At 40.5% G+C, this 26,779-nt stretch overlaps 2 protein-coding genes across 5 annotated transcripts in view; both read left to right on the top strand.

The window, feature by feature from the left end:
* The window catches only part of nek9 (NIMA related kinase 9), a 24,442-nt gene extending 4,997 nt beyond the window's left edge, over positions 1 to 19,445 (top strand). The window contains exons 6-24 of one of the 3 annotated variants that reach the window (XM_061968753.2): positions 4,860 to 4,991; positions 5,073 to 5,183; positions 5,258 to 5,322; positions 7,357 to 7,407; positions 7,489 to 7,681; positions 7,749 to 7,893; positions 7,977 to 8,177; positions 8,313 to 8,359; positions 8,445 to 8,606; positions 8,713 to 8,821; positions 8,905 to 9,066; positions 9,146 to 9,313; positions 9,385 to 9,444; positions 9,533 to 9,720; positions 9,833 to 9,988; positions 16,790 to 16,894; positions 16,963 to 17,016; positions 17,093 to 17,270; positions 19,429 to 19,445. In XM_061968753.2, coding sequence (XP_061824737.2) covers positions 4,860 to 4,991; positions 5,073 to 5,183; positions 5,258 to 5,322; positions 7,357 to 7,407; positions 7,489 to 7,681; positions 7,749 to 7,893; positions 7,977 to 8,177; positions 8,313 to 8,359; positions 8,445 to 8,606; positions 8,713 to 8,821; positions 8,905 to 9,066; positions 9,146 to 9,313; positions 9,385 to 9,444; positions 9,533 to 9,720; positions 9,833 to 9,988; positions 16,790 to 16,894; positions 16,963 to 17,016; positions 17,093 to 17,266 — 2,283 coding nt within the window. In that variant the 3' untranslated portion in view covers positions 17,267 to 17,270; positions 19,429 to 19,445. Of the gene's footprint in view, positions 1 to 4,859; positions 4,992 to 5,072; positions 5,184 to 5,257; positions 5,323 to 7,356; positions 7,408 to 7,488; positions 7,682 to 7,748; positions 7,894 to 7,976; positions 8,178 to 8,312; positions 8,360 to 8,444; positions 8,607 to 8,712; positions 8,822 to 8,904; positions 9,067 to 9,145; positions 9,314 to 9,384; positions 9,445 to 9,532; positions 9,721 to 9,832; positions 9,989 to 16,789; positions 16,895 to 16,962; positions 17,017 to 17,092; positions 18,424 to 19,428 lie in introns of those variants that run through there. The other 2 variants (XM_061968754.2, XM_061968752.2) reach the window with 2 other exon arrangements.
* On the top strand, positions 18,546 to 26,779 carry acyp1 (acylphosphatase 1, erythrocyte (common) type). 2 transcript variants are annotated; one of them, XM_061968756.2, is made up of 3 exons: positions 18,546 to 18,692; positions 18,873 to 18,954; positions 26,378 to 26,779. In XM_061968756.2, the coding sequence occupies exons 1-3, from the start codon at positions 18,625 to 18,627 to the stop codon at positions 26,591 to 26,593; spliced, it is 366 nt and encodes a 121-aa protein (XP_061824740.1). In that variant the 5' UTR covers positions 18,546 to 18,624; the 3' UTR covers positions 26,594 to 26,779. The 2 variants fall into 2 exon arrangements, with proteins under 2 accessions (XP_061824740.1, XP_061824741.1); XM_061968757.2 differs by lacking the exon at positions 18,546 to 18,692 and adding an exon at positions 18,695 to 18,767.

Genomic DNA, 26,779 nt, shown 5'->3' with positions numbered 1-26,779 from the left:
GATCGATTTTTTTCATTACGAGAAAAAGGAAAAAGGTTTGATTTAGGAAAGGCAGATTTTATATGAAGTTTAGCACTAGTAAATAAAAAGGTATTTTAAACGTTAACTTTATTGTCCCGTCTATGGCGTTGTCAAAACAAAAATGGGGGGGATATCTACAGTGGTTGAGAAAGGTCATAATAAACGCAAACGCCTCAAGACAATCGTGTAATATCTGTGACATGTGTGTCTGTGTGCCTTTAACAGATATAGACATGTGCGAGTTTGGGTGTCTGTGTGTTCAGTGTTTAAACGTGAGTTGTGGCGAACAGCAGCTCTTGTTTATGTGTGTTTTGACTCTCTAAGTTCGTTACTGCTTGTTAAGAAAGGGTCTGAGACAGGATGTATCTCTGACTGTCTCCTTCTCCACTGCCGGGCATTTCAATATTATAACTTTCAGCTGCAGAATGATTGCAAAAGCCACAACAAATACATACGACACAACATAATAATAAAGCCACAACACAACTTTAAACCACAGAAGACGCGGCCGACACAATCAAAGTGATAGCGCTGTAAATTCCACGGCACGATGAAGGAAATTATGAAGCAAGGGACAAACTGCATCAACAGGGATGAGCTTTGGCTTTTGCACACCTGGGATGCTGTCCGTCATCGGCGACGCAAGGGCGAAGAACAGATACTATGGCCGGGTTGGAGAACTTTAATCTACAGTCAAAATGTTGGTTACTTTACTTTTTTTGAAAATTGCTTGGATGTTTAAACTGTAAGCAGAAAGTGTTTCTTCCTGTTGATTTAACCTAAAGTGTTGGTTGCACTTCATTTAAATAATGCTAATGCATTGGGTATTAGTTGTTGTTTATTTGCTTGTTTGTATCCATAATTCATTTATACATAAGTCCCTTGCAAGAGATAACAATAATATAGGAAACTTCACCTGCAGTGTCCAGCATCCACTGTTTATTTCAGTCACACTGGTTGCTTTTTGCTAAAAAGTTACTGAATTGATTTCAGCCCACTGTATTGTTTCATATAGTATTGTTTTAAAGAAAATGTGTCCCTGAATCGTATCGGCAACCACAAATGTCGAATCGAAATTGTTAAAACGAATCGTTACACCCCTATTTTTATTGTTTGTTTGGGATTCCCGTAAGTCTCGAAAGTTTGAAACCAAACAATGGAGGGGTGGTGGCTATATTAAGGAAACACTTTTGTCGCTTTCCAAACGAGCAGTTTGGACATTGAGACGGTTATGACCTGTTTTGCCATTGTTACGTTGGCGGACATCTCCATACACATTAGAGGTATACCCGAAGAGCTAGGCTTAGGCCAATAACAAATTTGGACGATATATTGTCCCACAAATTATTGTTATAATAATGCAAGTAACAATTTAAAAGAATATAAACGTGGATCACTCATTACTGTAAAATTGTTTACCATTGTACTGAAACTGGAAGGTAAATAACTTTTAGTTATCCTAAATAAATAAAGAAACAAATGAAATGGACTCATTCATTAATTTTGCTTGGATATTGAACATCTTAAAGTGCATTTTTTTCCCAGTTGAAAAAACTAGGTCGAACCTTCCCTTTTTTGTTGCCATCATGACATTCTCGCTTTTTCGTCTGTGTTGAAGGGCTCATATTTTCAATCTGATTTGAAGCTAAAATATTACATCAATGGGACATTGGGCTTTGCAAGGCTGTACGGTGCGACAAATGTACTCGCAAATGCGCCTAAAATAGACCGTGCGACTTGAAGAAAAAAAGCTTGTCGCACATGTAGGGATTTCAACTCTTTCATCGCGTTTTGCTCCTAAAATAAATCCATCCAAATTTGGTCATTCGAGAGTAAAAGTCTCGCTCATCTGTATAGCATATTTGAAATAAAGTTCAACTATAACCATTAACAAATGGACAAGTGATTGATGCAGAAGTGTCACTCTGTGTGCGTCTCTCCCTCCTGCGCCATGCACAGAAGGAAGCAGGGCTGCAGCACCACTCCTCCTTGCTCTCACACTCAGTCTTCCAATGCAAAAGATACAAAATCTTAGTTGAAGGAACTGGTCAGTAGAAGACAACGTTTTTTTTACCACCTTAAAACCTGACACAAACTGCACAGCGCGCTAGTAACTACAAGAGCCGGAGGGAATATTGAACAACAAATCAATGGTTGAAGTGACAAACTTGCCATCCAAACAATACCCCGTTTGTTGACAAGAACATACAGCCATGGAAGCACATTCAATATATTTATTAAGCAGAGGTAACACAAACCAGTGAAAGATTCAGAGATGACAATCTGTCGCTGCTAGCCTGCTAAGCTAACAAAAACAGCTCAAGCTAAATGCCTGTGAGACTCAGACTGAGTGTGGACTTACTGATGCACACGTCACTAGGCAACAAGCACAGTCTTTTAAAGGTACACAGACTCACTTACTGCTCTCATTTATATACTTTTTATGAAACTTATCTCAGCTGCATTATGCCAGATGTTTCCTTTTTTTTTCTTTTTTCTTTTTTTTTTAATGTAACGCATTAAATAATTTCCTTGGTAATTAGTTAAATTTTTTAAAGAATAACTTTGTTAATAATTCAATTACTTTTTTGATAAAGTAAGGAGTAACTACGATTAATTACTTTGTGAAAGTATTTTTTAGAACACAACCTGTCACACAGTATCATGAAGCAGTTGGCAGGTTGGTGTTCCTGGCTAAAATCTTTGTGTGTATATCCTATAATAATGTTTACCTGTAATAACACCAACGTTAAAGGGCAATTATTTTCATGTTGCTGCTGATGTCCTCTTAAACCAGGGCACTTTATTTCACCTTGTGTTCGTTTGTGTTTTTGTTAGCTGAAAATTGAGCAAAGTTAAATGTTTTTAAAGGAAATTGGAGATTATATTTGACTTTTCTTCTATTATTTTCAAGTTTTTTTTCTTTTTTCTTATCTTAAACACCTCTCAAGTTGGGATCCTATTATGCAAAATGAATCATTAATCATGATTAAGCCGCATACACAAGTAACTATGTCTGAAATTTTCACTGTATTGGACACAATTATATATATTTAACATTAGTTTTGTTTGTTTATTAACAGCTCTAAATCAAATCAAGCAAAAACATACTACACATTAGTGCTGTCTCTGACTAAAGATTTTCATAGTCGAATCTGATTCAATAGATTTTCCCATCATCAACGATCAGTCAAATCTACACCTTCGAAGCAAGGCGGTGCATGGCGGCGCCAGTGCCATTTCCAGTTTCCGGTGATCCATCCCACCTAGGCCAACGGCGGGATGGCACGGCGAGGTCTCTGTGAGACAGCAAAGTGGACAGTTGAATCAGAGTCCCTGCTAATGAAATCGTTGAATCTTTGACTTTTGGCAATGACTCTTGCATGTCTTTCAGCAATTCCTCTGAACCAGCCTATAGGTTGGCCTTAGGCGTATTTAGAACATTGTTCTAAACTACAAACTCAGTATGGTAGGAATAGTAAAACCCAGAGATACCACACTTTAATCGAACATAATTAAATTGGGCCGTATCTACTTTTCTTACTTGTTGGTACCAGTTTTTGTAAATTTGAGTTCCCCATCAGTCTCGGAAATTTAAAATCAAGGCAAGGTATTTAGATATGTCAACAGATATTTCCATTTAAGGGTTAATTTATGGGCCAAACTATAATGCCCTGCCCTGCACCCATGTTACCGACAGTGCTAACACAGTTTATGGATGTTATCTGTGTTTAATTGAGCATTACAGTAGGCCTTATGATGGCGATTGTGTTTATATGTATAAGTGCACATGTGCATACTGTTTGAGTTTCAATAATGGACTGGACTCTCACACTATTATGTTACATCCACTATGGACTGGACTCTCACAATATTATGCTAGATCCACTCGACGTCCATTGCACCGATCGCCCAGGGGGAGGGGGGGTACCCACATCTGCGGTCCCCTCCAAGGTTTCTCATCGTCATCCCATTGGGTTGAGTTTTTTCTTGCCCTGATGTGGGATCTGAGCCGAGGATGTTGTTGTGGCTTGTGCAGCCCTTTGAGACACTCGTGATTTAGGGCTATATAAGTAAACTTTGATTGATTGAATTATGATATTTAAGACATTTCATATTGCTACCAAATGCTTTCTGTCCAACAACAAATTGTCTGTGCTAAATTAAATTTGAATACATGACTAGTTTTGCCTAGTTAGCCTCCCCGGTTGCGATGGGCCAGCATGCACATGCATCCTAAAAACCCCCACTGTTACCATTGCTAATAAATAAAAAAAAAAGCGAATAATTCTAACTTATATTTGTCCGTAGACCCGATTTGAAAGCGCTAAAAATTACAAAATGGCTGACGCAGTCGAAGGGGGCTTGGCCTGAAGGAGTACTTCAGCATGTAAATAAGACAGCCCACAAAACGCTGCACTCTGAAGAGACAGTCAGAAAGCGGCTTGAAGATGGTCTGTAAAACAAAATGTATGCAACATTTTGACCAAAGCACCACCATTACATGTTATGTAGACCACAAAGAAGTGTTTTTATAAATGAAAAAATATATATAATATGACCCCTTTAACGCAAGGGTGTCAAATGTTTTTCTACCAAGGCCATTTGGGTGTCTTTAGAAATGGCAGGGAGGATACTGATAGGCCTGGAGTTGGTCACATCTTGACAGTTGCCTGGTTAAAAAATTATGTTTTATAAAATATATGTCGTCAACATTATAATCATTGGTGTTGTCACACATGTTATCATCTTGGTTGCAACTAGTTGACGTTGGCTTGATGCGGTTAGCCTGACTTGCACATGATTCTATTTCACCTCTATATTTTAAATTCATCCAGTGCGTTGGAACTCCATATTACATGTCACCTGAGCTGTGCCAGGGAGCGAAGTACAACTTTAAATCAGACATCTGGGCCATGGGCTGCGTGATTTATGAAGTTTTAACCCTTAAAAGAACGTTTGATGCAACGGTAAGATTAATTCCTTGTTTTAATGTGTCATCAAAATCATTAATGGGTAAAGTTACATATGCTGTGTGTGTGTCCTTACAGAATCCTTTGAATCTGTGTGTAAAAATAGTCCAAGGAAACTGGACTAAGGATGTGAACCCTGCCGTTTATTCCTCTGAGTTGATCAAGCTGGTCTATGAGTGTCTTGATCAAGTAGGTCATTGTTTGCTTTGGAAATGATGCTATGATAAGCAGCTGTTCCAGTCAAGTTTCTGTGATAATTTCAGGATCCAACAAAGAGGCCAACGGCAGACCAGATTCTTGACCAGCCAGTCATCTCCTCATGCCGACAGTAAGTTATTAATTTAGAGATGTCTCCATCACGATCATATGATATTCGATATCTGATATTTGCCTTTTTTAAACTATCGGCAGATGAGCTACCAACCCGAGTCGATCCTTACCGCAGCTCTGTCCCAATGTTTACAAGGCTAAAGATTGTACTCATGTGAAAGATTCCTTTTAAAAGGATGCATTCTCAGGGAGACACTATTACATTTACGTGTTCTTTGTTACATATATACAGGTGGTGCGTGTATGAATTCTAGGAGGGTGCATTACTTGCCAGAACACCAGCTCAAATTTTAGAGCAAGATGCATGTGTCAAACGCGTCGTCGATTCAAAGTGCAAAGCCACTTCTAACATACTAATCCTCACCACATGGCGGAAAATAAACTAGATTTCTTTCAAGTATCATTATCATTGCAGGACTAGAGAAAAAGGAATAGCGATGCATGTTACAAACACACACCTAGCAGGACGACACAAGAAGCTAATCGCTAAAACCTCAATGTAAAGTAGGGGTGATCAATCCAGGTGTTGATACTATCAATACCTAATCTATCAATCTATAAACTAAAGTGATCAGATAAAAAAAATGTCTTATTGTTATTACAAAATAATTTTTTGGTCATTTTTTTATTGTTTACAAACTTAGAGAGTAAGTAAATAAGTCTAGCAAATTCTATATTTAATAAGATAAGCTTTATAAAAAGGTAGTGTTTTAAAATGTTTAAAATGTCAGAGCAAATGTTTAAAAAAAAATACATTAAAAAAGTTTACTTTGACATTAGATTATAGAACTGAAAATGTTTTACAACAAAGTATAGGATCGTAACTTAAAATCGGATCGGATGTCAGGCCAAAAAATCAGATTGGGATCAAAGGCCAGATATATTGATCGGGACATCCTTTTTAAAATTAATCAGAGTACAGATTAAATTAATCATGATTAAGCCGCATACACAAGTAACTATGTCTGAAATGTTCACTGTGTTTATATTTTCACTGTATTGGACACAATTAAAGATATTTAACATTAGTTTTGTTTGTTTATTTACAACTCTAAATCAAATCAAGCAAAAACATACTACACATTAGCGCTGTCTGACTAAAGATTTTCATAGTCGAATCGGATGCATTAGATCAGTCAAATCTACACCTTAGTAGCAAGGCAGTGCGTCCCGGCACCAGTGCCATTTCCAATTTCTGGTGATCCATCCCACCTGGGCCAACAGTGGGATGGCACGGCGAGGTCTGAGGTCTGTGTGTGACAGCAAAGTGGACAGTCGAATCAGAGTCCCTGCTAATGAAATTGTTGAATCTTTGACATTTGGCAATGACTCTTGCATGTCTTTCAGCAATTCCTCTGAACCAGTCTATAGACTTAGGGGTATTTAGAACATTGTTCTAATTTACAAACTCAGTATGGTAGGAATAGTAAAACCAAGAGATACCACACGTTAATCGGACATAATTAAATTGGGCCGTATTCACCATTGCCCTTGTGTGTGCAAAATAAAAGATTGCTTGAATACATTTTTGTATTTATTGTTGCTAACTGACGTCTAGTGTTCTCTTTGTAATGACCTGCTTGTGTTGTTTTAACATTCCGAGTCCCGATTTACGTCAATGCATCTTGCGTTTTTGGGACCCTGTCTTGTCCCTAACAAGATGTTAAGTACCCGAGGTTTCTTTTGAATATAGGGACCACGCTGCTACTCAAACATGAAAGAGGAGGAGTCGTTGCGAGTGTGGAGAGGATGGAGAGCGGTGTGTGCGAGTTGCTGATATGTGGGTTAGGACTGAGCACTGCTGTTGATGTAATAAGAATGGAATAATTGTTTAAAAAAAAAAAAAAGAGTATCACAATTTGTGTGACTTTGTCGGGACGCTACATTATGCTCCGTCTCTCGTCATGCCAGAGATGTTAATTACTTTGAAAATGTTTTAAAAACATTTCCCGCCATAATGTGTTCTTTTTGACAGCCTTAGTATAAAAAAAACACCCACAACACATTTCTAATAACGTTCTCTTTTTGGCAGGGAGCTGAAAGAACGAGTTGCTTTGCTGAATTCAGCAATGAAGAAACCAAAGTAGGTTTCTGTTGTCTTCTCCTGTAGAAGCTTTGTCCTCTTCCTGCCTCAAAGTGTCTGACTGATGGTTCTTTGTTGTAGGTTTGGTACAGCGACGGAGACCCCTGTTGCTGTAGTAACCACACGCTCGAGGGAGGTGTATTTCTGGGGCGGTGGCAAGTTCACGCCCCAGAAACTGGACACCTTTAAAGGGGGCAGCAGTGCCCAACACGTCTGTGCTGGAGAGTGTCACTTTGCGGTGGTGACGGTAGAGAAAGAGCTCTACACTTGGGCTGTGAGTTCCGGATTAAGTACAGTAGATGCACTCTTTTTCTTCTTATAACTACAAATAATCTTCTCAGAATGTTCAAGGCGGAGCTAAGATGGTGGGCCAACTCGGGCATGGGGACCAGGCTTCCTACCGACAGCCCAAAAGGGTAGAAAAGCTGCAGGGCAAAGCCATCAGACAGGTGACGTGTGGCACCGACTTCACTGCCTGTGTCACTGGTGAGTGCACAACCTCCTTACAAAAAAGGGAACATGAGAAATAAACAGCCACTCCTGTTCGTAATGTGTTCTCTTTAATGCAGATGAGGACCAAATGTACATGTTTGGTTCAGACTATTATGGCTGTATTGGTGTGGAGGGCGTAATGGGCATGGAGATCTTGGAGCCAGTGCTTCTGGAGTTTTTTGAGGAGCGGCCCGTCCGTCAAGTTTCTTGTGGAGACAACCACGTTGTGGTGTTGACCCACAGCGGCGACATCTTCTCATGGGGCTGCGGCGAGTACGGTATGGACTGATGAGGCCATTAGGTAGCTGCTAGCATTTGTTTTTGCAGCTATACATTTTGCCAGCAAAACAAGCTCATAATATACAAAAAATCGCCTTCCTCTAAAAATGAGCATGTTTTTTTTTTATCTGTAGGGCGTCTGGGTTTGGAATGTGAGGACGATTTTTCTTCTCCAATGCAAGTAAGACTTTGGTCCCTGTACAATTATTGTATACCTGTTTGTGATCACTGTAATTACATCCTTTAAATTAATATATTTTCCGCAGGTGGACCTGCCCAAAGGCGCCGCCATCTCTTCTGTGTCATGCAGCAGTGACGGAACCTTCTATTTGACAGACACTGGAAAAGTCCTGGCTTGTGGAAACAATGAATTCAACAAGCTGGGTCTGAACCAGGAATTTTCGGGTCTCAAAAACCACACTGGAGAGGTATTTGCACTTGTAGAAAGTGAAACTACCGCTGTCAAACCACTTTTTTTTCAAAATGAATGTGACCTGAGACACGGCACAATTTTTTTTTGTATGATAACATTAGGGTTATCAGGGAATCCCATACATCACCACACTGACGTTGGCGAAGCAGCTGTCACGTTTCAAGATTCAGACCATAGCGCCAGGGAAGTCCCACACCGCTGCTATTGACGGTACTCAAGAAAAAGACAAACACTCACTTGTTGTTGGAAATTATTACCAAGTTGTTGAATCGCCTTTCAAACTAACTTTACAGAACGTGGTCGCCTCATCACTTTTGGCTGCAACAAATATGGTCAGCTTGGTGTTAAAGATTTCAAGAAACACCAAGGTGTACAACTCCTGGTCGGTCCTTTTGGGGGGAAGATAGTCACTAAAGTGTCTTGTGGGGATGGCTTCACCATTGTAGCCACTGAGGGTAAGCACACATGCTCATCCATTTTGACAGAATTTTGACACAGAAGGCGTGTGAACAATTTAGATGTATTTTCTTGCAGACAATCAGATCTTTGCATGGGGAAATGCAGGAAATGGACGACTTGGAATGCCCGCTGATAAAGGATTTGGTTCGGAGGTTTGTCCTGCGATGCCAAGGCCAATCTTTGGATCTCTTCACCACGTACCAGATCTTTCTTGTCGTGGCTGGCACACCATCATCATCATGGGTTAGTCACTGTGACCATTCACCTCAATGATAGAGACGTTTTAGTAGCTGTTTGATTTGTTGTCTTTACAGAGAAAGTGCTCAACTCCAAGACCATTCGCTCCAACAGCAGTGGACTCTCAATTGGTAGTGGTAAATATTTAGCTACTGAAATTATACCTTTTAATAAATTTTTCCTGGAGAGGGGGATGTCTGTAAGTATGTTTGTGTATAAATATAGGGATGGAACAGGACGGTTCCATATCTAGTGGGTATCTGGAAATAAATCCGGGTTCAGAGACGGAGTGTCTTGACAGAGGCCTTGGCGGTACAGCGGAGGTTGATCCTGAAACTTGCAACTTGGAGACACCAATGATGTCCATGGCAAATCAGACTGGAGACAGTTCATGTCCTCTGTGGCTAAGAAAGGTTACCTTATAATCCAATGCCTACATGTGTTGTGTGATCAACAGCTTTTGGTCTTTCCATATTCACGTGGCTTTCAGAATGTAATTTGTTCTTGTTGATTCTATTCCAACAGGAGCTGGAGGACGCAGAGTTCATCCCAATGCCAGAGGGGTCCGAGTGTCCTCCTGATCTCCTCCCATCTTTTTCAGAGAGCACCACTCAACCGTATGAGAACCTGAAGGAGCTAAAGGCTGTGGCAGCAGCCGTCAGCAGTCAACATGACTTATCGGTAATGTCAGTGTTCCTTATTTTCCGCCTTTTTTTTTTTTTTTTTTTTTTAGCCTACATTTTGGTTGTGGTGAAAAAGTGATTGGACAAGCAGGTAGCCAGTTTCTTTTTCCTGAATGAAGGTGGTCAGTAGGCAGTTCTGATAAAACTGCTTGTCTTTGTGAACCACCCTCTTTACAAGCTTGCATGGCATGTATTATTTTCTTTGTATAGACATAATGCATGAATGTGAATGGACAAACATATGCAGCAAAAAAGTCTCTCTCTCTCTCTCTCGATAGATAGATAGATAGATAGATAGATAGATATAGTGACTTTTTTGCTGCATATGTTTGTCCATTCACATTCATGCATTATGTCTATACAAAGAAAATTATACATATATATAAGTTGGCACTTAGAAAGTTTCATTGTACAGATTATATGTGTGTGTGTGTGTATATATATATATATATACATATATATATATATATATATATATATATATATATATATATATATACACACACACACAATGAAATTTCTAAGTTAAGCACAATCGATTCTGTGACGCTGGTTGACTTCCAAGTGGTTTTAATTTCCAAACATTTTTTCCTCCACAGGAAATAATTACAATTGTAGCCGTTGTAAATCCTAACTGTACAGGTGTTTTTTTTGGTAGTTTTTTTTTTTTTTAAGTAATATTTTAACAAATGTCAAAGTTAACATGTTAACTCATGCTTTTAATCACAAAACATTGCATTATTCATGTAAAAAACATGGATTAATTGCACAATTTATTTTGACTACACATGCTCATTTACCATAACCTTGAATGGTTACCTGAAAGGCGAACCAGGTTGCTTTACAGTTGTGATGAGACCAAATGGGCCGAGGCTTCGATGCGTATGTCGAAGCGTGTATCAATGCTTGCTTCATTTAGGGGAGGAGCCGGAAATGATGACGTGTGAAGCCTTGTTGCCAAGTTGTACCACGTGACCGTTTAGGGATGCGGTTCAGATTTGCCGGTAGATTAGACAACTCGTAAACCGCCCAAGCTCTATTGAAAATGTGGACTTTTGAGACTTGTGGCCAGTTCGGTATCTGGATAGAGAATAAAACAATTTTTTTAAATGCCACTAGAATCAAAGGACGTCAAAAACTGAATCCAAACAACAAACCTAATATCCATGTATGTGTTTATCACTGTAAACAGTACATTTATTGAAGTAAAACATTTTGTATTTATTCTTTTTAACCAGCTAGTAAAAATCAATAGCTGGATGAAGAGATTTTGTCCAACAAAAAAAGAATCGCCTAAAACCAAAAATAAAAATGTACTAAATCTCCTCTTTTCTGTATATCACTGTCCAAGTTACATTATATTGTCATCTTCTTTATGCCATTTCCTCAAGGTGACAGAAAAACATTATACAACCTGCCCTATTATATGATTCTACCATGTCGGCAAAATACAAACACACAATATATATATACATACTGTATATAAGACATAAAACATGTTTTATTATGCTTTGTTAATTTACCTAGCAAAACCATTTTCTCAAACATTTATTGTGATTCATTGTCATTTCCAAGAGCCACAATAGACGCAACATCTCAATGCTTCACACATTATGTGGTTAAGATACAGCTCTTTGTAATTATACATTTGACCAGCAGGTGCAGTCTTGTGCCAAAGCATGTATTGAAGCTTCCAGAAATTCTCGAACCAATTGGCTCAAGTGGTTCAATGCACCATGAGACTTCATCTGACCATCACTACTTTACAGTCAGTGATCAGGTCAATGCATACATGAATAATAATACATTTCACTTCAGAATAAACTACTATAAATAAAACTGTTTGCTTATTTTAAACAATTAAATTACATGCATTCAGGTAAAACCTAAAAAATACATTCCTGTACGACATTCGGATATAAAATGTTGGTGTCTTTTTTAAAGTTAGTTTAAATTATGCATGCAGTTTACTGCGAATATTTGCGATTAATCAAAATGCAAACGTGTGATTAATAATATTTTAAAATATAATCGTTAGACATAACTAATTTTAACATTCCTAACTTAACCAGTTGACAATGGTTTTATAAACCTAAAATAAAGTAAATTTTTAAAAACACCTGATAAATAGTGTTGTATACAGTTTGCATATTTTTCAATACCGGTGCCAAATTTTTACTTTTTAAACATGGTTAGGAAAACATACATATTTTGTCCTATAACAGTGCCTTTTTAGATTTACAGAATTTTGTAACATGGAAGTTGTAATGAATAGCAACTAAAATGCTTCAATAATACAAATAACTTGACTCAGTAAAAATATACCAATATGAAATAAAATTCACTTCAAATTATCATTCATCACAGCAAAACCAGCAGCAATCAAGAACAAAGGGGAATGTGCTATGGTTTTCTGCAGTACTATTAGCACATTTTATAGTACAATCTGAGCAGAAATTGATAATTGACACACAAATGTGGCAATATTGTACTACTGTTCAAATGGTGTTTGCAAATTATTTCTACATGCAAGAATTGTGTATTACAATAATTAAATTAGCGTAATAACCTGCTTGTGGTATGTTGATGTTTAAAATTCCAATGATGAATACACCTCGCTGTGAGCGTGATTGGTGGATATTCAGGAAATTTCTAAAACTGAGCACTGCTCTTTGTGTGTTAAGATCAGTGTAGGTGCCAGCTAAAGTTATTCGTATTATTTGTGATGTATTTTCTTTGCATGACTGATTGGCTTGTCATAAGTGCATTGTGATTGGTGGGGCAGGTGGGGTGTGGTACATCAGCAGTAGTATTATCTGCTGTTCACCTGGCATTCTAATGGAGAGGGGGACAGGGGATGTCCTACTTTGCTAAGTGCATTTAGATCACATTTACAAAACCCAAAACCAGTGAAGTTGGCACGTTGTGTAATTCGTAAATAAAAACAGAGTACAGTGATTTGCAAATCCTTTTCAACTTATATTCAATTGAATATACTGCAAAAACAAGATATTTAATGTTCGAACTGAGAAACTTGTTTTTTTTGTTGCAAATAATCATTAACTTAGAATTTAATGGCACCAACACATCGCAAAAAAGTTGGCACAGGGGCATTTTTACTACTGCGTTACATGGCCTTTCCTTTTAACAACACTCAGTTAATGTTTGGGAACTGAGGAGACCAATTTTTGAAGCTTTTCAGGTGGAATTCTTTCCCATTCTTGCTTGATGTACAGCTTAAGATGTTCAACAGTCTGCGGTCTCCGTTGTCGTATTTTACGCTTCATAATGCTCCACACATTTTCAACGGGAGACAGGTCTGGACTACAGGCAGGCCAGTCTAGTACCCTAGTCCGCCGCTGAATATAATCGGCAGGCCAGCTCTTGTGTTAATTTGATATCGCCTCAAGGGCCAAGTGAAATTAAACGGCGGGCCAGATTTGGACACCCATGCCTTAGATGGTGAAATCCCTAAATTCCTTGCAATAGCTCGTTGAGAAATGTTGTTCTTAGACTGTTGGACAATTTGCTCACGCATTTGTTCACAAAGTGGTGACCCTCGCCCCATCCTTGTTTGTGAATGACTTGAGCATTTCATGGAAGCTGCTTTTATACCAAATCATGGCACCCACCTGTTCCCAATTAGCCTGTTCACCTGTGGGATGTTCCAAATAAGTGTTTGATGAGCATTCCTCAACGTTCTCAGTGTTTTTTGCCACTTGTGCCAGCTTTTTTGAAACATGTTGCAGGCATCAAATTCCAAATGAGATAATATTTGCAAAAAATAACAAAGTTTTCCAGTTCGAACGTTAAGTATCTTGTCTTTTCAGTCTATTCGATTAAATATAGGTTGAAAAGGATTTGCAAATCATTGTATTCTGTTTTTATTTAAGATTTACACAACGTGCCAACTTCACTGGATTTAGGGTTTGTATATTGATAGTCTAGGGCAGGGGTCCTCAAGTACAAATCTTGAAGGTCCACAAATGTTTTTTTGAAACAGGCTGGGTCCGTTTATTATCGGTCAAGCTTATATAGTAGCAGGAGGTAGGTAGTAGTTTAACATTTTCTTCAAATTAACAAAAATAAAATAAATATCCAATAAAATACATGAACGATTTTCTTTGAAACAAAAATAAATAAGAACTTAAATAAAACTTTCAGTTTTAACAAAAAATAAATACTTTTAAACACAACCCTCCTATCCCTGGTAAACAAATGACCTCAACAGACCTCATTCATGTGCAAATATAACTATGGTACAGTACATCCCCATTGTGTAAAACACAGCTACTCAATGGGAGAATTGCGCTCTTGGGGTTGAAGCCAAGACTTTGAACTTTGGCACAAAAGGTGTGATGGCCAGGCGGAGACACTGATCCAGGTGTTCATTGGTCAGTCTGCTGCGGTACTTGTTCTTCACAATGTTCATTGTAGAGAAGGCAGACTCACAGCTGTATGTTGAGCCAAACATTGTGAGGATGTGACAGGCCATCTTATGCAGCAGAGGGAACTTGGAAGGAATGACCAGCTTTGACCAGAAGGTGATGGCGTCACACTGAGCCTCTTTCAGTGCGACACTTTCTTGGAGGTCAATGAGCTCAGTCTGCAGTGAAGCAGCTCTGGCCCATGGGAAGACTTGTTTTGCTTCTGCAGAGAACGCACTCACATTTCTGATCAGGAATGGGTTTTCAATGAACAGCAGGACTTATTTTCCCAAAATGAAGCCATCAAAGCGAGTCTTGAAATTTGCAATGAGTTTTTCCAAGAATTCCAAATGGCACTGATGATCTCCCTCTCCTTTGGTCAGTTCCAGAAGTTTGGGGAAGTGGAGCAGTTCCTCCTGTAGATACACAGTTTAAATATATATTAGGAACAATGCTTAAAAATAGGTATGAATTATCAAGTGGAAGAAAATAGTGTGTAGTAGAAAATAATAATAACAAATTAGTTACCTGTATGTCACTTTTGAAAACCTCCAGCTTCCTCTGGAAGGAACGGACTTCTGACATCAGCTCACACACTGTGTTCTTCTTCCCCTGTAGCTTGAGACTTAGGTCATTGAGATGGGAGGTTATATCAGCCAAAAATGCCACAGCTTCCATTTTCCCAGCATTTTGCAGAAATTCCAGGAACTGTTTTGCTTTTGCGCTATTTTGCTGGGACAGAAACACTTGCAGCTCTTCTCTAACGGCCCAAAAACGCTCCAGGACCCTGCCTTTGCTCAGCCATCTGACGTTGTTGTGCACGAGCAAATCATCAAAAGCAGCATCTACCTCTGTTAGGAATGTGCGCAGCAAGCGGTGCTGCAGTGCAGATGATGCTCTCAAGAAGTTTATGAGTTTCATCATTGTTGTCATGATTTCAGAGTACACTTCTCCAAGACTTGCACCAAGGACAGACTGGTGGATTATGCAGTGATAATATATCAGGCCAGGGTGGTGTTCTCTCAGACGCGGAACCAGTCCCTTCTCTCTCCCCAACATGGCTGGAGCTCCATCAGTAGCAATGGACACAACTTTCTTCAGATCTATCCCTTTTTCATTCAGCATTTCTGATATTGCTTTATAGATGTCTTCTCCCCTTGTTTGTCTACTGAGGTTTGCCAGGCCCAAAACATCTTCAATAAACTCCCCCTTTTCCTCATCATAATACCTCACAAACACCAACAACTGAGCATTGTCAGTGGTGTCAGTGCACTCATCCACTGCTAAGGATATGCACTCTGCGTTTTTTATTCCATCACAAAGCTGCTTGGACAAATCACCAGCCAGTATTTCAGTACGTCTGGTAGCTGTGGCATCAGAGAGTGGGATTTGATTTATTTTAGCTGTCATTTCCTCCTTTTCTTTGCCTTCAAACATGGCACCCATCACTTCAGTCAAGCATTCTTTAATTATTTCTGCATCAGAGAATGGCTTCTCTTCTTCCATGCCACTCTGAGTGAGCACTCTGTTGCTATTTGTTGCTGTGTCATAGATTTAACAAAAATCTTGCTTGATGTTTCATATGACTTTTTCAGCCTCATTATTTCTTTTTTTATTAGCTCTGAATCATGAGGAAATGTCTCTTCAAATTCGCGGTGCTCTTTCAGATAGTGACGTTTCAGATTTTAAAAACAACAAAGAATGTTGACTTGCGCTAGCGATAACTCAAAGATAAATACAATTATTATATTTTTTATAATAATTATAATTTAAAAAATAAAATACTTTTTTTTTTTTTTTTTACTATAATTCGTGCTGGGTCCGGACGGACACGTCGCTGGGTCCGGACATGGACCGCGGTCCGCCTGTTGAGGATCACTGGTCTAGGGAATTATTTTCACTATTGTTTCAAGTGTGTGGATGTGAGTGTGAATGTTGTCTGTCTATCTGTGTTGGCCCTGCGATGAGGTGGCGACTTGTCCAGGGTGTACCCCGCCTTCCGCCCGATTGTAGCTGAGATAGGCTCCAGCGCCCCCCGCGACCCCAAAGGGAATAAGCGGTAGAAAATGGATGGATGGATGGATGGATGTTTCAAGCAAAGAAATATTTGAAATGCAAAACTTTGACGCGATCATTTTTGGACAAGCCAACGTGTCCGGCAGGTACAGGTTTTCCCCCATTGAGTCTCTCTGCGACTATATTTGCCTTTTTTGTGGATAGTCGCCTAACAGTCAGCAATAAATTTAAGGAAGAGCGTCAGACTCTGTGTGTGTCTTTAAGGACGCTTGAGTATTCACAAGCGTTTTTTTGCACAAAATAATAACACATCCTGTTCTTTCGTGGCGGTTTTGTGTGTGGTTATTTTCACACAGACTACACGAACTAGTGATGACAATCTAAGCGGACTGGAGGGGGCAGAGCTGTACAAAAAAGAAGCATCGATCACATGCTGCAGTGCAAGTGCAGAGGTCGCACAGGTAAGCCACCAGCCCGCTTTACAGCGTTTGCACAAGATTCCTATGTAACACCAGAATTTGCTTCCTAGCTGCGAATGATGGTCACTCAGCAAGAGGTGAGGATCCAGATGCTAGAGAAGCAGGTAAGATCTGAGACCTTTCTCCTGTACCTCAGAGCAAATGTATGTTCTATGTGAGTGAGTTCATGTTTGCGTTTAGGTCAGTGGCCAGCAAATGGAGCACGAGCGGTTGTTGGCGGCATTTAACCAGCTGATGGAAGCAAGATGCGACAGTAATGGCAACCATTGTGCCGGTCATGAGTCTGAGGATGGAGGAGGAAGAGGGAGTGGATTCACACAGCATGGGGAAAGATCTGCAGGGGGCAGTATTTGAGGCTGTAAGTTGTGTAGTTGAACTGGCTTGTTAGGGGAGAATTGACTTGCAGTTGAGGTGGCTGCCTCACACAAAACAACCTACAGTATTTATTTACCAGCGCACCAAGTTGCATCATAACGTTTTGTCAATGCACACTGGTTGCTTGCCGGTTTTCTACAGACTGAAATGTTGGCTGGTTTCAACATGAGGCGTTACACACAGCCAAACAATCTTAGTGTTATTCCGCAATGTGAATATGAAGTCCTTGTTTTAGTGACGTCATGGCGATGTCATCATGAGGCTATGTCTTTTATTTTGAATCAGGTCTAACCTTTTTTTTTTTGAGCGGGCATTTATGGCCTTCAAACCGAGGTTTGTGTTTGAGCAAGATTACACAATAACAACTTAACCAATGTTTGTAAAACGTTGTGTGCATATACAGAATAGATACCAGATATTGGCAGAGGTCTGCACTCGAGTGCTTCGCTTGAAGTTATATATGAAAATAGCGGTAATTCTTCAATAGTTTCTAGAGTACATAATTTATTTCCTAAACTTGTCAGAGTCTCATTACAATATATGAATGTTTTGTGAATACGTTCACCTTTTTAATGGTTTAATGGTTTCCGAGCCTAATTCACTGTTCTCATAAATGTGTGATATTTGAAACTTGTAATGCAAATATATGCTTTTACAATGTGCATGTATTATTTTTATATATTCTTTTGTGAGACTACTGATGACTTGTTTCCCAAAAGGTTTCTCTCATTGCCCTTGTGCGGCATGTTTAAGTATGTCGTAGATATGACATACCATGACACTTGAATCGTGTTTGTGTTTTTGTATTCTGTCTTTGATACTTAATGGGGGTTTTTTTTATGAGGGGTGGCGTTCAATCTTAGAAAGCAAACTGTTTATATTTTTTGACTGTTTTTGTGTCTTGTAGCAAATTTACATAATGTCTAAACATATATATTCCGTTTTTTGTCATATAAATCGTTAAATTTGGGTGAACAGTCAAATGTAAAAAAAAATAATGTTTTAGCATGACACAGTACTTGCAATGTAAATATGAATTTTGTGCCGGTATAGGATTTTTTTTTTTTAACTGGGGTTGCATTAAATGAAGAAACGCACTTGTATAATCCCTTGATGCTTATAAAGCGCATGTAAAATACATCAGTACAAACTTTTATTGTGTTAATAATAAAGCTGATATAGTCTTCTGTTTTTCTGCATTTTGTAATTGATAAATGTCGATAAACTCTATTTTCTGCCTATATAAGGCAGCTTTGTATCGCTCGTCTTGTGCGGGTCTGTTGTCAGGACACTTTACGTCGCGATTTAATGACGCCATCAGTCGTCACAACCGGTAGATGCCGCCAAAACATCTCGAGAAAAACCGACGTTTTCTCCACCACGTCCTGTCAGTTTTAAGATTCAGGTAAATATTAGAGGTTCCAGATATACTGTTTCAATGTTAAGCTTTAGCTACATAACGGTAACACTTGAATGACATGTATGTTTTTGTACGTGACGAAACAAATGTAAACATGCTAGCCTTGTAGGCGATAATTCCTAAATTCCACAACGTAATGCCATATCTTTGTTTTGCTTTGTCCAGCATGTCTGATGGTGACTTATTTTCCGTCGATTATGAAGTATTTGGAAAAGTCCAAGGTGTCTTTTTCCGGAAATACACACAGGTAAGTTAGCGTGGCTTTTTTTAACGTACTGTACTCCTTAGCAGGGGTGGACAAACCGATAATTTCGATACCAAAGTGTGGTGTTAGTTTTGGGTTGACTTTAAACCGGTATTAAACCGATATTATTCCACAATGGACTTTATTTTGCTCAAGCAATTGTTTGTAGTAAAATTGTATAATTGTACTGTAAAATTTACTTGATATTGTTATATATTTTTTATTTATTTTGAATTTTATAAACCTTTATTTATAAATTGCAACATTTACAAACAGTTGAGAAATAATAATCAAAATAAGTACAAAAACAGTACAAAACAGCGCCAGGGGGTTGTAAACTCAAAGTAACTCAAATAGAATGCAACATAGATATATATATATATAGAACAAACAAAGTGCAAAGCCATAGGCTCACGCAATTTCAGTAAATAATTTAAATATGGAACACATCCATCCATCTTCTTCCGCTTATCCGAGGTCGGGTCGCGGGGGCAGCAGCCTAAGCAGGGAAGCCCAGACTTCCCTCTCCCCAGCCACTTCGTCCAGCTCTTCCTGTGGGACCCCGAGGCGTTCCCAGGCCAGCCGGGAGACATAGTCTTCCCAACGTGTCCTGGGTCTTCCCCGCGGCCTCCTACCGGTCGGACGTGCCCTAAACACTTCCCGAGGTGTGACGATCTGTCACTTCATTTCGGTTTGTTTCCATGTTTTTGTATTTACTTCCTGTCAGTGCTCTTATTTTGTTATATTTCCTGTTGGTTCCGCTGAGCACTGTTTTCTCCTCACCTGCCGGTGATTGGCAGCCGGTCCACACCTGCTGCCAATCAGCAGATGCCTATTTATGTTTTCACTCGAGCACTCCTCAGTGCTCGACGATAGACTATGTTAGGAACTGTTGTATGCAAGACTGCTACATTTCTCTGTTGTTTTATAATTAAAATCATCTTACCTGCTCATCCTCATCCTGGTTCTTGCATCTTGGGGACACACAAACGGCAGCCATGCGAGTTCCTCACAGTATCGTTGAGCCAGAAGATTGTGTCTTCGCGAGAACCCCTGTCGGCGATGCACAGCCGACCTTCTGGACCGCACAATTTTTGGGGGACTTAAAAGCCAGGTTTGTGCGGTCCCAGCCCACAGCAGGCTCGGACCTTCCCTCTCCGCCTCGACCGCCGGTTCCGGCTCTCCGACCGGCGAGGCCACCGCCGCCTTCGCTCCTCCCGGCTCGGCCGCCGGTTCCGGCTCTCCGACCGGCTAGGCCACCGCCGCCTTCGCTCTTCCCGGCTCGGCCGCCGGCTCCGGATCTCCGACCGGCGCGGCCACTGCCGCCATCTTCCCCGTCTCCTGCTGTGCATCCTGTCCCGGCTCCACGGCAATCGCCTGTGCCAGCGCGTCGACCACCGGTTCCCACACCGCGTCGCACGCCAGTCGCAGCCCCGCGTCTTACGCCGGTCGCGGCGCCACGACGGCCAACACCGGCTGAGTGCCCAGCACCCGTTCCTGCTCCAAGGCAGCTTCCAGCAGCTGCACCACGGCTGCTATCCCTTCCAGCACCCGCTCATCCTGCCAGTCCGGCGAAGGCTCCAGTGGAGCCCACCGTGATGTCCTTCCTGGCCTCCTGCTGGGACTCGGCGAGGGACGTGTCGTTTTCCCTCCTCCTGGCCCCCTTCTGCCCGTCCCTGGTTTTCGCACCGGGGGACATAAAAAACCTAGAACTCCTTCTCCCAGTGGTGGACGGCGTCTGGCATCCGCCTAGTGGAGGGGGGGCTACTACCAGCAGCAGTGCAGCCAAGCACACGCCGCTGTCATCCCCGCCATCGTCTCCTCCCACGGAGACATCATCGTCTCTTTCCACGGCGCCGCCACCTTCATCTTTTCTGGCGCGCCTTCGCACTGCGCGGACATCTTCCGCGTCACCGGTGGGACTCCGCATGACACCGCCATCTTCCTGGTCGGCAGCGGATCCACCCACAACCACATCGTCTCTGGCGGGCTTTCGCAGGGCGCCGCCATCTTCATGGTCATCATCATCGTCACCGGCTGCGCGACCAGCTCCTCCTCATCCGCCAAATATGTGGCGGTGTTATGGACTTCATCCGCGCTGTCGGCAGCGATCTGCAGAACCTGCGTGTGGACCTTCGCAGCTGTTGGTGCTCAGGTACCACGCGCTTCCGCCTCCTTGTCGGCCACTAATGTGGCCGTTCCGTGGTCGCCCGCCTCGCCAGTTCCAGCGGCGGTCAACGCGTCGCCGCCACCTGACTTTCCCTCGCTGGCTGCGGGGACACTTGGCCTGGCGACCCTCCGCCATGTCCTCCCTCCTCCCTCCCGTAATTTTTGGACTTATTTCCGTTCTTGTTTCCAGGGAACATCTGGAATCTGTTCCTTGAGGGGGGGGTCCTGTGACGATCTGTCACTTCATTTCGGTTTGTTTCCATGTTTTTGTATTTACTTCCTGTCAGTGCTCTTATTTTGTTATATTTCCTGTTGGTTCCGTTGAGCACTGTTTTCTCCTCACCTGCCGGTGATTGGCAGCCGGTCCACACCTGCTGCCAATCAGCAGATGCCTATTTATGTTTTCACTCGAGCACTCCTCAGTGCTCGAGGATAGACTATGTTAGGAACTGTTGTATGCAAGACTGCTACATTTCTCTGTTGTTTTATAATTAAAATCATCTTACCTGCTCATCCTCATCCTGGTTCTTGCATCTTGGGGACACACAAACGGCAGCCATGCGAGTTCCTCACACGAGGGAGGCGATCGGGTGGCATCCTGACCAGATGCCCGAACCACCTCATCTGGCTCCTCTCGATGTGGAGGAGCAGCGGCTTTACTTTGAGCTCCTCCCGGATGGCAGAGCGTCTCACCCTATCTCTAAGGGAGAGCCCCGCCACCCGGCGGAGGAAACTCATTTCGGCCGCTTGTACCCGTGATCTTGTCCTTTCGGTCATAACCCAAAGCTCATGACCATAGGTGAGGATGGGAACGTAGATCGACCGGTAAATTGAGAGCTTTGCCTTCCGGCTCAGCTCCTTCTTCACCACAACGGATCGATACAGCGTCCGCATTACTGAAGACGCCGCACCGATCCGCCTGTCGATCTCACGATACACTCTTCCCTCACTCGTGAACAAGACTCCGAGGTACTTGAACTCCTCCACTTGGGGCAAGATCTCCTCCCCAACCCGGAGATGGCACTCCACCCTTTTCCGGGCGAGAACCATGGACTCGGACTTGGAGGTGCTGATTCTCATCCCAGTCGCTTGTTGTTGCATACGGTGCAGGTAACATCAATGTCCTTCTTGTATTTAACCATCACAGTCTTTACAGGGTAATAACGATGAATGATTTTAAAAGATATCTCTTTGACTTTGTTGTTAAGTTAGGAAGGGACTTGATATTGTTCTATTGCTTTGTAATGCTGGGTTACATGTGACGCTGCTGTGACGTCACATCTGGTTGCTGCTGCCTCAGACCAGGGTTTTTTAATCTTTCTGACCTCGGGACCCAACTTTTCCACTACAAAGGGGCCCAAAGCCCACTCAAATATTAGCACTGAATTAGTAATTTCACTCATGATTGTAATCATATTCAATAATTTTTTCTAACTTATACTTACAGTTTACAACCTTGACAAATGATATGAAACCATGTTTTAATCACAAAGACTATTTATTTTACACATAAACCTTAGGCATAGGTCAGGCTGATTAGAAAAATAAGTACGAACAAAATATACTGCATAAGAAGGGACTACAAAATAACTGACGAAAAAAACATTTACATACAAATGGGTTAAATGGTAAATGGGTTATACTTGTATAGCGCTTTTCTACCTTAAGGTACTCAAAGCGCTTTGACACTATTTCCACATTCACCCATTCACACACTGATGGCGGGAGCTGCCATGCAAGGCCCTAACCACGGCCCATCAGGAGCAAGGATGAAGTGTCTTGCTCAAGGACACAACGAACATGACGAAGTTGGTAGTAGGTGGGGATCGAACCAGGAACCTTTAGGTTGCTGGCACGGCCACTCTCCCAACCGCGTCACGCCTTCCCCAATTACAATTATACATCCATCCATTTTCTAATGCTTGTCTTATCGGGGTCTTGGTGGGGCTGAAGCCTAACCCAGCTGCACTCACCTGGACAAGTTGCCACCTCATCGCAGGGCCAACATAGATGGACAGATATTATGTTGTGCTAAAATGAGTAGACTAAATTAATATGTTTCTGAACTAAACTGTCAATTACATTTAAAGTGCAAATTAAAATACAGCTTCACCACTTTAATCATAATTTTTGCGCTTAAGAACATTTTCTATGACTTTAGCTCCAGACTTCTTTTTTTTATATTGTCATTACTGCTATAGGTTAAGAATCCCTGCTCTTGAACATGGTGGGCAAACAAGTGTATTCCTAGCAATAAGTTGTTTGGAAGCAGAGAGAGAATGCCACAAAGATGCACTGTCCTCTTGTGTGGAAATGGTTCCAATTGGGTTTTTGGTAAAAGTTATTTTAGAGTTAAGATGAAAATTGAGTTGCGAGCATCCCCGCTATTAGTTGGCAGAGCAAATGCCACAGTCAATCCCATAAGATCTGCCCAAAACATTGGGTCATACTCGCGAGCATTAGTTAATAGCTAGTGATTGCCATAACTTTGTTTTTTAACCATGGTAAGGAAGGAAGTGAGTGTGAAGGACAGTGTTAAAAATTAGTGGATGATATTCATTGAATTAAAAAAATAATCATCAAAAACATGACAGAGCATGTCACCAACTTGGTGAAGCAATTCAAGCGTATCACTGCTAGTTTGCACCATAATGAATCCAAATGAGTCTAATGCCAGCTAATGTTAAAATATCTAAACAGCGGACATTTAGCCATAGAAATATAGAAATGCTGAATTTGACAAAAAAGCGGCTGGAAGGAGATACCGTTGACGTACGCTCTCCAATGTAAATGTTGTACATTATTATTACATTACTCCATACAACTACTTCAATTGTTAGTAGTACAGTACATTATATTGTATTGTTTTTATACAATGTTTCTCATCTAAAAGTTTTTTTTGAAGGCATGTTACATAGTAAAATTGTGCTATTGGGGGTGAAAACCATTTAAATGAATTTCAATGGGAGATGTTGATTTGAGATACATGTACTTTGAGTTAAGCGCTCCGTCACAGAACCAATTAAGCTCCTAAATTGAGTCACTACTGTATAAGTGAATTGGCAACACAAAAACGAACGTTGATAAACAACTATCCAATGTGACTTAATAATGCTTAATTCAGTGTTTTTCAATCTTTTCTAAGCCAAGGCACATTTTATTCATTGAAAAAATGCGGAGGCACACCACCAGCAGAAAACATAAAAAAATTACACTCAGTAAAAAGTCGTCCTCGCAATTGTTGGATATACATTCAAACCATAACTAACCATGCATCAGTATTAAAAATGTCCGATAATTGCTTTAAAATGTAATATCGGAAATTATCGGTATCGTTTTTTTTATTATCGGTATCGTTTTTTTTTTGTTTTATTAAATCAACATAAAAAACACAAGATACACTTACAATTAGTGCAGCAACCCAAAAAACCTCCCTCCCCCATTTACACTCATTCACACAAAAGGGTTGTTTCTTTCTGTTATTAATATTCTGGTTCCTACATTATATATCAACATATAACAATACAGTCTGCAAGGGATACAGTCCGTAAGCACACGATTGGTCCACTAATAGTACTACGGTAACCTTTAACAGTTAATTTTACTCATTTTCATTAATTACTAGTTTCTATGTAACTGTTTTTATATTGTTTTCCTTACTTTTTTATTCAAGAAAATGTTTTTACTTTATTTATCTTATTTAATAATTTTTTTTAAAAAAGGACCTTATCTTCACCATACCTGGTTGTCCAAATTAGGCATAATAATGTTTTAATTCCACAACTGTATATATCGGTATCGGTAATTAAGAGTTGGATAATATCGGGATATCAGATATCGGCAAAAAAAGCCATTATCGGACATCCCTAATCACTATAGCTCTTGTCTCAAAGTAGGTGTGCTGTCACCACCTGTCACATCCCGCCGTGACTTATTTTGAGTTTATCGCTGTTTTCCTGTGTGTCGTGTTTTAGTTCTTGTCTTGCGCTCCTATTTTGTTGATTGACATGTCATGTACGGATGGATGTACTTTGTGGACGCCGTCTGCTCCACGCGCTGTAAGTCTTTGCTGTCGTCCAGCATTCTGGTTTTGTTTACTTTGCAGCCAGTTCAATTTTAGTTTCGTTTTGCATAGCCATCCCTAAGCTTCAATGCCTTTTGTTTTTTTTTGGTTTAAGCATTAGATACCTTTTTACATGCACGCTGCCTCCCGCTGTCGTCTGCATATTGTGATCACGACAAACCGTGTTCCCGACATCTACAAAGCGATTAGCTACCTACTGTCACCTACTGATATGGAAGAGTATTACTCAGTTACTGTGCCAAGCTCTTGACAGCACAGACAATAATTACTGGTTTGCAAAAAATATTTGTAACCCAATTAGATGAAATTACATAATTTCCCACGGCACACCAAACAATATCTCACGGTACACTAGTGTGCCGCGGCACAGTGGTTGAAAAACACTGGCTTAATTTGTCGACCCATCTAGATGTAAAGAAATGACGCACCTCCATTTTTTTGCACTTCTACTTTTTTTGAGTGTAGAAGGAAGTGTGGTCGACCAGATAGCTTCAATAGTCAATTTGAGTGATGTAAGTGTATGGATCCACTTCATCCATCACATTCAGCAATTTTTTGATGATATCTGGCCCACATCTGCACTGCCACAGGTAAATAAAGAGTAGCCATATTGAATGTTGTTGAATTCCATATGGGAACATGATATGGGAACATGAAGTCAGAGGGATGGTCTCTTGGTCCTGCGGTTGCAACGTAGCAATTGTTGTATTTACGTGGTGTTGAACTGTTGTAGTTTGTTTTTGTTTTTTTGCTTAAAAAATGTGTGCAGCGTTTTATTCGGATTTTAACCATAGCCAACAAATAAAAGACAAAATACAAGTAAAATGCATTTGTATGAGTATGGGCAATACTGGAAATTTGCCCACCCCTACTTCGTAGGTCAAGGCTCTCAGCATATTGTGAAAATAAAATGAAATAATAATAAGATATATTATATGATGTTACATTACAATTTGCTTTGTTTGAGCTACAATAAGGACAATAATGATTCCATTTAATTTACCAGTAAAGTTTGCCATTTTAATGTATAAAGAGTATCATTACTCATTTAAACATTAACACGGCATGGCAATTTACCTGTAAAACAACTATTTAATTAAGCAGGTAATATTATATCTACACATCTATCCCAGTTCTTTTGTGTGTTAATGAACCACATGTTTGACTTTGCAGGCTCAGGGGAAGAAGCTTGGTCTTGTAGGGTGGGTCCAAAACACGGGCTCAGGAACCGTGCAGGGTCAACTCCAGGGTCAACGTAAGAAGGTGAAAGAAATGCAGGAATGGCTTAAAACAACTGGGAGCCCCAAGTCGCACATCATCAAGGCAGAGTTCAAGAACGAGAAAGCGGTTTCCAGTTTAGAGCACTCAACTTTTACCATTGTGAAATGACATAATGGGGTGCTATTAACATACTTATTTATTTTGTCTGTATTATTTTTATGTGTTGAAAAGTATTGCCTGTAACATACTAAAAAGTACACATAAGTAAAACACTTCTTAACATGTATGGAATGTGGAAAGGCTTTTATAAACAAGAAAGCTAAATATATCATGGATTAAAAGTATCATGAGTGT

Source organism: Nerophis lumbriciformis, linkage group LG08 (assembly GCF_033978685.3).
Source record: "Nerophis lumbriciformis linkage group LG08, RoL_Nlum_v2.1, whole genome shotgun sequence".
Taxonomy (NCBI): Eukaryota; Metazoa; Chordata; class Actinopteri; order Syngnathiformes; family Syngnathidae; genus Nerophis; species Nerophis lumbriciformis.
This window is presented reverse-complemented; position numbering and strand designations above follow the sequence as displayed.